This window comes from Bactrocera tryoni, chromosome 5, assembly GCF_016617805.1.
Source record: "Bactrocera tryoni isolate S06 chromosome 5, CSIRO_BtryS06_freeze2, whole genome shotgun sequence".
In the NCBI taxonomy this organism is placed as follows: Eukaryota; Metazoa; Arthropoda; class Insecta; order Diptera; family Tephritidae; genus Bactrocera; species Bactrocera tryoni.
Window position 1 is genome coordinate 74,567,500 of NC_052503.1, and position 12,490 is coordinate 74,579,989.

The following is a 12,490-nucleotide window of genomic DNA, read 5'->3' on the forward strand; positions in this document are numbered from 1 at the left end:
TAAAAAAATGTAATATTAAAAAATTAAAAAATATATTGAAATAAAAATTTAAAAAAGATTTGTAAAAAAAAATTCAAAAAATTTGTAATTTCAAATTATTAAATTTTTAAATTTTTTTTGGATTAAACCAAATATTAAAAATTATCATAATTGTGAAAATTTATAATAATTGTTTTTACAAATGTTTTAGTATTTTTTTTTTAATTTTTCAATATTTTTTTTTTTTTAAATTTTTAATATTTTTGTTTTTTTAATTTTTAATTAAAACCTATTTTTATAAAAACTAATTTTTTTTTTATTTATTAATTTGTAATTTCAAATTATTAAAAACATTAATATTTTTTAATTAAAAAAATATTTAAAAAATTTATTATAATTGCAAAATTTATAACTTTTTTGTTAATTTTTTTTTAATTTTATTAAAAAATTTACAATTTTGTATGTGCCTTTAATTTTAAACAATTATTTATGTATACCGTGCAAAAATGTTTTATTTATATGTACATACATACATATGTATATATGTATTTATTTATGATTTATGTATGTATATATGTATGTATGTGTGATAGTGTACGAAATTGCTACCTCTGATTAGCGGAGTGTGAAATAGCTTCACCCCAAGCCCATTGGGCTCACAATTGCATGCAATTCGTCATTAGGCGATTAAATGTTCGCTGAAATTATGAAATATATCATCAGCCACACCGACACAATGACAACTTACCAACAAGTTTGGGCACAAAAAAACTTTAAACAGCAAGCTGCGACTTGGTAACACATATTTACGAAGCGTGAACAGCAGAAAACGAAAAGCGCAAGAACAACTGAAATACAAGTGAATTATAGTTGCACCCAGATTGCTGGCTTATGTACGGCACGCCCCTTTGCAGTTGCACAAAAATAGCAATTCGGAAAAGGAGGCGCTCCACACTCACACACAGCGACTTGCAACGCCACAGCAGTGTGGCGGGCGAAATATTACGAATGATGACGTAAAATCAAGGAAACAAATCTCATTTGGAAATGGCAATTTATTCATGACCTTTGTTGCACGCATCTCACAGCAATTACAGAGCAATCGTATCCATGCATGTGTGTGTGTGTGTGTTGTAGGTGGCGTACAAAAACCACCTACTCAAGTAAATTGTATGTGTGTGTTTGTTGGCAGCTACATATGTATGTCTTCATGTGTGGCATAAAAATTGTACAACATGCCATAATCGTAAAGCCCGACACTTGTAAACACGTGTGTAACCATTTATAAGTAGTAGTGCAGTGTGTATCATTTGTATGTATGCATGTAAGTTTGCAGTTTTGTTTAATATTTCTCATTATTTTCTGTCGTTTCATTTGTTCGTGTGTGTGAATGCCAAAACTTTACGAAATCCTCACGGTGCACTTGAATTGATAAATCGCCTGCAATCACCTTATCGCACAGCTACATCATACAAGCAACATAACAGCAACGAAAAGCACAAAACTACAGAACAGGCAGTGGGAGTGTAAATAATTTTCAAGCATAATCAAAAACATACCACACAGGGATCTCGCGGAAAAAATTAAATTTGGCAGCACATATTGCCGAAACAGCCATCATTAATTGTCATAACCTCAAATTCAAGTTCAAAAGTCAAATTTACACCGTTATTGATTTATTGCGTTCGAAATCACTTTTCGCCTCTCAAGTCGTACACCTCAACATGCGTCTAATCTTTCGGCAACGGGCTAATATATTTATCGTGTGAGCTGCAACTAACACTAATTGGAATAACGGTACTAAAACAAATCTTGCAATATCAGCAACTTCAAAACAGTTATTAAGGTAAAGGTAAGTACCTACAATATTCCTTATACTGAATCGACAACCAAGAAACAAAATGTGGCTGTAAAAGCTTATCATAAAACAAGAAAAAAAATTTACTTCAGTTGCACCGAATCCTTCACAAGGTCTTTATAGCGTAAAATGATATAAGAAAGATCTTATGTTGATTTTGATTTGTCAGATACATGCCCTGCTGCCTTAGATAATAATCCATGTCAAATTTCGTGAAGATATCTTGTCAAATAAAAAAGTTTTCCATACAAAGACATGAGTTTGGTCGGTTAGTTTGTATGGCAGCTATATGATATAGTCATCCGATCTGCACAATTTCTACGGAGCTTATATCGTTGCCTTGTACAATAATTCATGCCAAATTTCATGAAGATATCTCCTCAAATAAAAAAGTTTTCCATACAAGAACATGATTTCGAATGTTCAGTTTGTATGGCAGCTATATGATATAGTCATCCGATCTGCACAATTTCTACGGAACTTATATCGTTGCCTTGTGCAATAAGTTATGCCAAATTTCATGAGCATATCTCCTCAAATAAAAAAGTTTTCCATACAAGAACATAATTTCGAATGTTCAGTTTGTATGACAGCTATATGATATAGTCATCCGATCTGCACAATTTCTACTGAGCTTATAAAGTTGCCTTGTACAATAATTCTTACCAAATTTCATGCCCATATCTCCTCAAATAAAAAAGTTTTCCATAGAAGGACAAGGATAAATCTACTCAAATCGTCATTCCGATTCGACGTTTCTGATATTTTCTTCTGGGTTTTACAAACTTCGTGACGTACTTAATATAACCTATGCAGGATATAAATATCGATATAAAAATAGTCTTAATATGCATACATAACCCATATAGCATTAACTCGAAGTTATATCGAGTAGTGGCATCGTTACTCGTATATGCGATATTGAGCAGTATAAGGTTGCGTGCACCGCATGGCATCACTCGTTCGATGAATAAGCAGTAGTATAAAGCATCGTGTACTCGTTCGGCATCTCACACGATGCCTCAATAGTGCATTATTTATTCGGTGGATATTGAGTAGTATAAGACATCCTCCATATGATATATGTGAGGAACACGATGCAGCGTGAGGTGCACGAGTAACCTTATACTACTCGATATCGTATTCTGTACACGAAGAACTGAAGCCGTTCGACATTCCCAGGCTCTTGAAAAGTTTCAAAACCTAGAAAAGTTTCAAAACTTTGAGCCAAAATTTGTTTCGCGATGAGGCCCATTGCTGGCTGGTATGTAAACAAGCAAAATTGCCGCAACCTAAAAGAGATTCAAGAGCTACCATTTCATCCAGACAAAAACAACGATTTGGTGTATTTTGTGAGCCGGTGGAATCATCGGTCCATATGTCTTCAAAAATTGTGCCGGCGAGAACGTAACCGTCAATGGCATTTAGACACATTAGACAATACGCCAGCCAGACTTCGGACGCAAAAAACTTCCGACAAGCATTAACCGCCATTCACAGTGGAGCCATCAACACCTTCATCGACTCTCTTCCAGTGAATGCGCAATTTGTAGCAGGTTAAAGTCCTATCTATCCAGAATAGATCCCGACATATTCTATATACTTATGTTCTGCGTGCAATGAGTCTCCGCATGACACTCTTTGCATGCCCCACAAACTCCACTCATCTGACACCCCTCTCCCTTTGATCCGACCTAGTAGAAACAGCCCGTTTCTTGTGACTTCCGTTAGGTGACATCGACGACAACTTAGATAATCCTTACCATCCTAACGGGGACTAGTTACCCGCTAAAACAACAACAACAACAAACGGTGATATTTCTGTGTTTATTCTTTAAAAAAGAAAGGAACCTCGAAATGGTTCAAACTTTGTAAACTTAATGACAAGCCCTTAATCCTATAATCAAGCTAAATTCTTGACTATTAAATTAAATCATAGCATTTCATTTCTTTTCGAAAATCAAATCTCTAAAAACTCGCACTTTACATATTGAACACGAGTAAAATTGAGTCGCTTCTATGCTATTTCGTCTTCTTTTAAACTAAACACAGTATTTTTCACTTGGAGAGAATGGCTTATACCATGTTCAGACCGAAAATTTAAAAGATTAGATTATATTTAAGCATTTCATAACCCAACAGTGTTCTCACTGCCGTTAGAAAGATCAAAAAACAGCTGTTATTGTCATTCAAGAATTCACATCGCCTAATATTTATCAAAAGAAAAGATTGTCATATAGTATTTTGAAATAAAAATACGGTTTTTTTAATATTTTCCATATAATAGAAATAATGGATGCATTTTTTCATTTGTTAAGTCGATTTTCAGATGAAATTAGATTCATTGCTTCAAAAAAAATTTGTTTGTTTACATTTTTTTCCCTTTGTAGTGTCTAAATCAGCTGTGATAATGTAACAGATTTCCAGTGCTGACAAGTAGATTGCCCAAAATCAGAGTCGCACAGAGAGATTTAGCGTGGATCAGTTTCAAATCATTTCAATGAAGTGATTTGGAACTGTCATTTTTGTATGGCGAAATCTTGATAAATTTTTAAGATTAGTGGGATAATCCATTCAACAGCCGAAATCGTGTGATTAAGTGTCGGTCTGAACATGGTATTAGTGTTGTCGTTCGCTTGCAGCTTTCCGCAAGAAAAAATTAAGTTTATGCGCACACAAGGGTTAAAGATTGCTTCATTAGCAAAGGAGAGCACAGTCAGCTGGAGAGTTACGAAATTGGTAAACATATTATATTTATATAAGTCTATAAGTGTATGTATGCATGCCCTTGAATTTATATACATAAGTGTATATACCAAAGCATCTGAATAAGGAAACAAGCAAATTATTCATACCCAAGTATAAATATATAAGTATATATATAGGCGTTCTAAATGATTACTTACAAAATTTTAACGTCATTGAATTTATAAAAAAAAAAACGTTCATGCTGTCATTCGTATGAATTTCATTTTCTTTACAACATGAAGAAGAGCGCATTTACTGAGCGAATGACACACATAGAGAGAGAGAGCGCGCGTTTCCTCGCATACGTTTCAAGCAATTGAGCGCGTTTCAATGCGGCACTGCCAGCCCGTTTATTGTGCCTACGTGCGCGCTATTTTGTCTGCTCTCCGTTTAAGTTCAACGAAAACGTGTGCACATTCGTATATGAAACGCATGAAAACGGAAAAAATCTAGTTCTTGTTGAAGCGTTGCTAAGTCAAAACCTAACTTTGCTTCTTAATTGTGACGGTGTAAAGCCTTTTTCGAAAATGGTAAGTGGAGTGCATTGCTTTGAGAAAATCATGTATGTCTATATGGTATATTTATATTTTCAGGTTATAGACGATTTGAAGTTAATTCGTGAAGTAAAAATACGGCCATATTTCTATGTGAAGGGTTTAACTGGCTATCGAAATTCGACGCTACGCAAAAGAGGTTGGGAACAGATTGGCGGCATTTTCGAAACAACGGGTGAGCAGTAAATTTCCTAAACTATACGCATATGGGGTGTCGAAAAAGTCTTTTCGTATTTCTAAACAAACTTCAACTTATTTTTTTTGTATTTATAACGAACTTTAATGAACCAAATATGTTCGATTTTGGTCGACCACTTTTTGCCATTTTTCTGGTAGAGAAATTATTCCAACAGTGTTAAACTTTTCTGGTTTCCCGGCGAAAAACTGCGACAAGTAATTTCACAGTACGAAAAGACTTTTTCGACTACCCAATATTGGTATATGTATGTATGTGAGTTAACGGTATTACTTTTAAAACAGGCGAAGAATGTTGCACACGTTGGCGTGTTATAAGAGACCGTTACGTAAAATTGATTGCCAAAAAAGGTGCTAACAAACCCTTAACGGGTTACGATAAAAACTGGACACTTTACAAGCACTTGGGCTTTCTAAAAGCGCACATAAAACCTAGAACGTATGCTATTGAAAATATTTGGTACACAATTTTTAATATTCATGCAACTTTTTTTTAGTTATAAGTTCAAGCAGAGCGCACCTAACAACGAAACGGAACAAGAAGTTGACGAGCACGAGTTTATACAAAACATTTCCAACGAAGACACTTTCGATGAAGAGCTAACCAAATATGAATCCAGCGTGGAGGCTGAGGAATCGCTTATGTCCATACCCGATATGGATTGTAATGATGATTTACCAATTGAAATCACCACAGCTGAACCGTACGTGCAATCCACCGTACCTGACGTAATGCCGCAATGTAGCGATTTTCAAGATAAATTTTCAGCTTTTACAAAGAGAGTGGAATTCTTGCTGAAACAGCGGCAGACAAATGCGTCGGATGATAAAAATGAAGCTTTCTATCGCATGATCGGCGTTAAGCTGGCCGAATTGCCGGAAGATGAGCAGGAAGATGCCAAATTGCACATCATCTCACACGTTTTCGAAAGGGTGAAAACGTATAAACAAAAAACACGCTCGCTTAGTAGTACGCATAATTAGCCGCTAAAATGTAATGTAGGAATTTCAAGTTTTTTTGTTTCGTTTTAAAACTTTTTATGATAAAATAAAGACTGTTTGTAAAAGTGAAACTGCATATAGAGCGTTGTTGCAAGTTTAATACCTGTGCATTTATGTATTTACATATATGCACTTGTATACCTTATTTGCTAGTCTTCCGTTTGTGCGCTATATTCTCTTCACATTGAATTTGCAGAAAAGGGGCCTGTTACCATATGCGCTCAGCGCGCAAACAGCTGTTCGTGCCGCACTCACAGGCCGGTTCTGAGCAGTGTCTGTTTCGTTATATACTTTTGCAGACATAAATCTATGTACATAAGCGTAAATATATGCAAAGACTGCAAACTCGTTCCATAACAACTTTGCCCTTTGAGCGTACTTATCTCTGGTTGAGTGAGAAAAAGCTTGCTGAGCATAGAGCAAAAGTAGAAGAGTAAAATTGTTTACATACTCTATTGTAGGTACTTTTTCTCTTTGCTCACTGCTGGCAGCTCGCTGCTAAGAACACAGCAACACAGATTTAGCAAATAACTACTTGCACTAAAATTTAGTGACTAAATACTATACACATACATATATACACACATCTTCGCCAACTGCCACAATTATTATGAGTATTTTCTATATTGAGTGAGCTCAGTTGTGAGCATGAGTGAGTTCGTTTCTGAAGCAAATAAAATATATAAATATGTGGATATATTTAGAAGTATGCTTGAAGTGAAGTGTGCGCGAATAGGAACCTCCACTATAAAAATACAATATTTATGAGTAGCTGTGGAAATTTTGTACACTTTTGGGTTTAGTCGATATAAAGCACCGTAACAGTGTACAACGAAAATAGGGAAAAGTGAATAGCCACTGGGTTGTTCAGCCATGAACAATTCAGTTGGAGGAAATTTACGTAAAATTTTAATAGAACAGCTAAAAGCAAATTGCGTAAATTCTATTTTAGAGTTCTACAGCGAACGAAAACGAATTAAACAGTCGAAAATATGTCATAAACACGACATAAATTAAGTCGATCGAAATTTTCGAAATAGCTGTGATATTTTTTATTTTTGAATTTCCAACTTATACGGTTGGTTGAGATTTTCCTAAAATTTTCAATGATTTATGATTTATGTCGCTAAGCACAAGTTGTGTTCGTGGCTAGTGCTGTAGGCGGAAGAGCTGAGCTGCGTATGGAAAAAATTCAAAGCTGCACAGTAACGGAGCTGGCAATGTGGACAGTTAAGCAACGGCCAAGTTACAATGACGGTAAGCAACACAATTAAATATTGTTTATTATTTTAAAAGTGTAATGTGAATGCAAAATAATTGAAAATTAAAAAAACATTACAAATTTACTATGAAGTAATTAGCGTAAATAAAATCAAAAAATGTACACGAAAAAATTACTAAATGAAATTAAAAGTGAGAAAAAAATAATTTTAAATAAAATAAAATAAATAATTACAATACAAATAAAAAATTATTTTATGTAAATGATATACAATTTTTTTTATAAAATATATAAAAAATAAATAAAAAATTAAAGTTAATAGTTTTGAAAACTACAAAAATGAAATGAATGTAAATATTTTTTTATAAATATAAGAAAAATAAATAAAAATTAAAATATGAAAAATAATTTTCACTAATATAAAGAAAAAAAATTGTTTACAATATGGAAAAAATAAAAATAAAAAATATATATTATTAGGACAAATTAATTTTGAAAACTACAAAAATTAATTGAAAGTAAATATTTTTATGAAATATAATATTATGGCAGAAAATGAAACGAACTAAAACTATTATTTTTATAAAATATAAGAAAAGTAAATAAAAATTAAAGTACGAAAAATAATTTGAAAACTACAAATATGAAATTAAAGTAAATATGTTTTCATAAAATATAATATTCAAACAAAGTAAATAAATAAAAAAAACATTAAATTAAATTTATTTAAAAATTAATTTAAATTAATTATTTTAATTAAATTAATTTTAAATTTTTTTAATTAATTAATATTACTTTTAAAAATTAATTTAAATTTTTTTATTTTTAACTTAAAAAAATGGGATAAATACAAAAATTATATGCCTGCAATATTATAACACGCGTTAGGCCCAAAATACCATGACCAAGCATAATTCAACATTTTTTTTATTTTTTGTTACTTTTTGAAAATTTTGGTATTTTTGAAAAATGTAAATAACCTAAAATAAAAAAAATTCTGATTTTTAAATAATGTTAGCATATATTTTGTGATTTTTAAATAATTTTTGCATATATTTTGTGATTTTTAAGCATTTTTGAAAAACTCAAAGTGGCAATTGTTTTTTTGGAATTTTTCGAAAAATCTTGGTATTTTTGAAAGTTTTTGTGATTTTCGGAATTTTTTGTTTTTTTTGGAATTTTTCGAAAAATCTTGGTATTTTTAAAAGTTTTTGTGATTTTTAATAATATGACATTTTTAAAAATTTTAAATTACAGAAACTGAAAAAATTTTGGTATTTTATAAAATTTTAATATTTTTTTTTTAATTTTAGAAAAGGTTGGATTTTGTGAAAAATTGTTAGTAAAATTAGAATTATTAGAAAGATATCGGCATTTGTGAAAAGATTTTGTGAGAATAAAATGCCTTGGTTTGTTTGAAAAAATATTGAATAACAACAAATGAGAAAAAATGTTTTGTGAATTTTAGATCATTTTGGCATTTTTGAAAAATTGTAAGCATCAAAAAGCTTGGTATTTGTGAAAAGTTTTAATAACAGAAAAAAAATATCCTGAAGTTTAGGAAGCCTTAATATTTTTGCAAAAATGTAAATAGCAAAATTTTTTTTTTAAATTTTTATACAAAGCTTGGTAGTTTTGAAAAGTTGTTGCAAATTTTGAAAAAAGTAAATAACAAAAAAATATAAAATGGAATAATTTTGTGATTTTTAGAAAAGCTTGAAATTTTTAAAAAATTGTATCTAAATAGCAAAATTTTATTATTTTATTTTGGAATTTTCAGATAGGTCTTGGTAGTTTTGAAAAGTTGTTGCGAGTTTTGAAAAATGTAAATAACTAAAAAAAATATAAAAAGGAAAAATTTTGTGATTTTTAGAAAAACTTGAAATTTTTGAAAAATTGTAAATAGCAAAATTTTATTATTTTATTTTGGAATTTTCAGATAGGTCTTAGTATCTTTGAAAAGTTAATGTGATTTTAAAAATGTTAAACAAAAAAAGCAAAAAAATCCTTGGTATGTTTGAAAAATATTAAATAAAAAAAGAGAAAAAATATTTTGTGCTTCTTAGAAAATCTTGACATTTTTGAAAAGTTCTAAATAATAAATTTTTTTTGGGAATTTTTAAAACGGTCTTCTTTTTAAATGTTTTGAAATTTTTGAAAAATGTTCCAAATAACAAAAAAAGATAAAATGTGGGTATTTATTTTTAATGATTTTAACAAAATTTTTTGTTTGATTTTTAGAAAATCTGTTGGTATTTTTGAAAAATTATAAATAACGAAAAAATTTTGTAATTTTTAGAAAATCATAATATTTTTGAAACATTTTTTTGTTTTTTGAATAACGAGTTTGTTTCCTGGCAGTTTCAAGTAAATTGTAACATTTGAAAGCTGAATTTTATTACAGCAACAAAACTAAATCACATAAAGAGAATCGTTTCGACTTAAAAGGTTCTAAAGAAATAAAGAAATATATTTGCATACATAAAATAAATAATGCAAATATAAATAATAATATAAAAAATATATGTACATAAAAATATAATAATAAAAGTCTATTACCAACTATTTACTAAGCAAATAATTATAAATTATAACATTTCTCTTCGCACATTAGCGTTATATTAACTTACTTGCAATGAATTTAGCATAACTCAGCTTCTATATAATTATTTTCACAATTTCTCCTTCGCAGGTCGCCCGCAATAACTGACACACCCGGCTCCACTTCACTCCGCGGGCAGCAACACGAGCATAACAGTGATATTTTAATCAAGTGTTTGCTTGCAACCTTTGACCACTCAAATACACAAATAGCATGCAACTGCTTTAATTGCTGTTCAGGCGATTTTCAAATGCTAGTTTGTAAGCAACTGGCTGACTGTGATATTTTACGCGTGTTTATCGTGAATCTAAAAGCAAGGAAAAAACTAAAAATTGCTGCATGTAATATATACTATGGCATATTACTCGGCTAATTTTTGCTTGGCTCTGCACATTTGGATTCTTGATAAATTGTGATAAGTAGCTGTGATATATTTTGTGTTCATTTTTTGTATAAAACTGAAAAAAACACACAAAAAAATCGAAAAACAAAATAAAAGTAGAAAAAAAATTTAAAAACTTAAAACTGAAAAATTTGCGTATTTTATTTTGATGGCGGTGTGGGTACTGTGTTACGTGTATGGTTGCTACTTTTGCTGACTTGAGCGCAATATCTCGAAAATTCAAGAATAATATTTCTAAAACTTAAATGTGTTAGTGCTTGATTTTTAAGGATACGAAAAGTGCTTCACATTTTTCGTTTCCGAAATTATTAGTTGTTCTCGTTTTCATTGAATTTGATGGTGTTGCCACAGCTATTTCTTCTCCAAAAAAAATAACGCCTGTCTCTTTGACACCACTTCTCTTATTTATTTAGGTTCTCGGAGCTATTTATAACTTTTCTAAGTGTTTCTAAATTATTTAACGCAATTTTCTCAATGTTTTTTTAGAAGCCAACTGTCGGTTAGGTTCTGGTTAGTTAACCAAGACAACTTTTTTCAGTAAAGTATATTTTTTGTTAACTAGAACTTAGTGGCTGCTAACCAGACATTGAGAAATTGGTCCTTAATTGTTTTGCTAATAATATATTGGAAATTAAATTTATTTATACATAAAAATTTAACGACTCATGAACATAACCTCAACTACAACAGTATTCAGATGATTTTTAAGGTGTTTAGTATCTTTATTGATAACTCTTTGTCGGACTATATATGATAATATTCTTATAATTTGAGTATATCGTGTACAATTCGATGTTAAGAAGAATCTTCAAGAATTACTTCAAAAATTTGCAAAAATTGTACATCATGTTCAATTAAGAATTATTTGTAAAATAACGACTTCTTCTCTCGGTAAAGAAACTATTTTTACACAAAATTTAACCGACAGATCGCTGTTAACCAGACATTGTTAGTAATAATCTGTAATACTAAATATTTCTTCATTATAGACCTTGGAGGGACATTAAGAAAACGCCCCTAAAAAAGTGTTAGTGAGAGCACGTACACACATTTCTAAAATAAAATTACGTCACACTTGAAAAATCTATTCCAAACAAATTACTAAACAGAACTTTTAATACCTTGCGGAAGGCTTGGTTGCATCAGTCAGCTGTAGACACGGCATGAGTGCATGGAGGAGTGGGGCAAAAATATGCGTTGTGTGGATTTCATTTACATACATATGTATGTATACAGATAATATATTGTTGTTGTTGTAATTTACACTTTAGCAAACAATCTAAGAGGGAATGGAATGCAACAACTGCTTAAATATTTGCTCTTTTTTATTAAATAAGAAGAGCGCTTGGGGATTTTCACTTAATGAAAATATTTGATATTAGATTTCGAGATATGAAGATATGCAGACATATGTATATACATATGTATGCATATATAAGCGCTTGTATTGTGCTTTTAAAGTGTGAATGCAGTTGAAGAACCTTGTAGAGAATTTTGAGTTGAAAGAAAATTAAAAAAAAAAATTAATTAAATTATTAAGTGGGTATTTTAGTCTTGAGGCATGCATTTCAGGTAAAGTAAATGTCATAAAAAAGGCAATACATATTTTTAACATACATGTTTTTATCGTTTTTTTTTTTTAATATTTGTTAGTCGAAAAAGTCTTTTCGTATTTCTAATCAAACTTTAACTTATTTTTTTGTTTTTTATTTATAAAGAACCTTAATGAACCAAATAGGTGCCATTTTGGTCGACCACTTTTTGCCATTTTTCCGCTATAGAGATTAATCCATCAGTGTAAAACTCTTCTGGTTTCTCGGCGAAAAAGTGCGACAAGTAATTCTCATAGGCTTCTCTTGAAGCCAACTTTACACCATTAAGGGAGTTCTGTATTCATCGAAACAAATGGCAGTTCGATGGTGCAAGG

General features: G+C 30.6%; 2 protein-coding genes and 1 long non-coding RNA gene across 3 annotated transcripts in view; all 3 read left to right on the forward strand.

Annotated features, from left to right (window-relative positions):
- LOC120776665 overlaps positions 1-4,906 on the forward strand; it is a 33,658-nt gene extending 28,752 nt beyond the window's left edge. The window contains exons 5-6 of the transcript XR_005705451.1: positions 1,442-1,831; positions 4,828-4,906. The gene's annotated coding sequence lies outside the window, so the exon portion shown is untranslated. The remainder of the gene's footprint in view (positions 1-1,441; positions 1,832-4,827) is intronic.
- Positions 4,907-5,006: 100 nt separating this feature from the next.
- Positions 5,007-6,436, forward strand: LOC120776674 (transcription factor Adf-1-like). Its single transcript, XM_040107547.1, has 4 exons — positions 5,007-5,115; positions 5,179-5,314; positions 5,620-5,773; positions 5,832-6,436. The coding sequence occupies exons 1-4, from the start codon at positions 5,113-5,115 to the stop codon at positions 6,316-6,318; spliced, it is 780 nt and encodes a 259-aa protein (XP_039963481.1). The 5' UTR covers positions 5,007-5,112; the 3' UTR covers positions 6,319-6,436.
- A 642-nt stretch (positions 6,437-7,078) lies between these two features.
- Positions 7,079-10,620, forward strand: LOC120776676. The gene is made up of 2 exons (XR_005705455.1): positions 7,079-7,593; positions 10,251-10,620. It is a non-coding gene; the product is annotated as an uncharacterized LOC120776676 (long non-coding RNA).
- Positions 10,621-12,490: the final 1,870 nt, after the last annotated feature.

Excerpts from the sequence above, each read along its gene's own strand:
- LOC120776674 (XM_040107547.1), top strand. Across the intron at positions 5,315-5,619 it reads CGGCATTTTCGAAACAACGG|GCGAAGAATGTTGCACACGT; the intron begins GTGAGCAGTAAA and ends CTTTTAAAACAG. Across the intron at positions 5,774-5,831 it reads GCGCACATAAAACCTAGAAC|TTATAAGTTCAAGCAGAGCG; the intron begins GTATGCTATTGA and ends ACTTTTTTTTAG.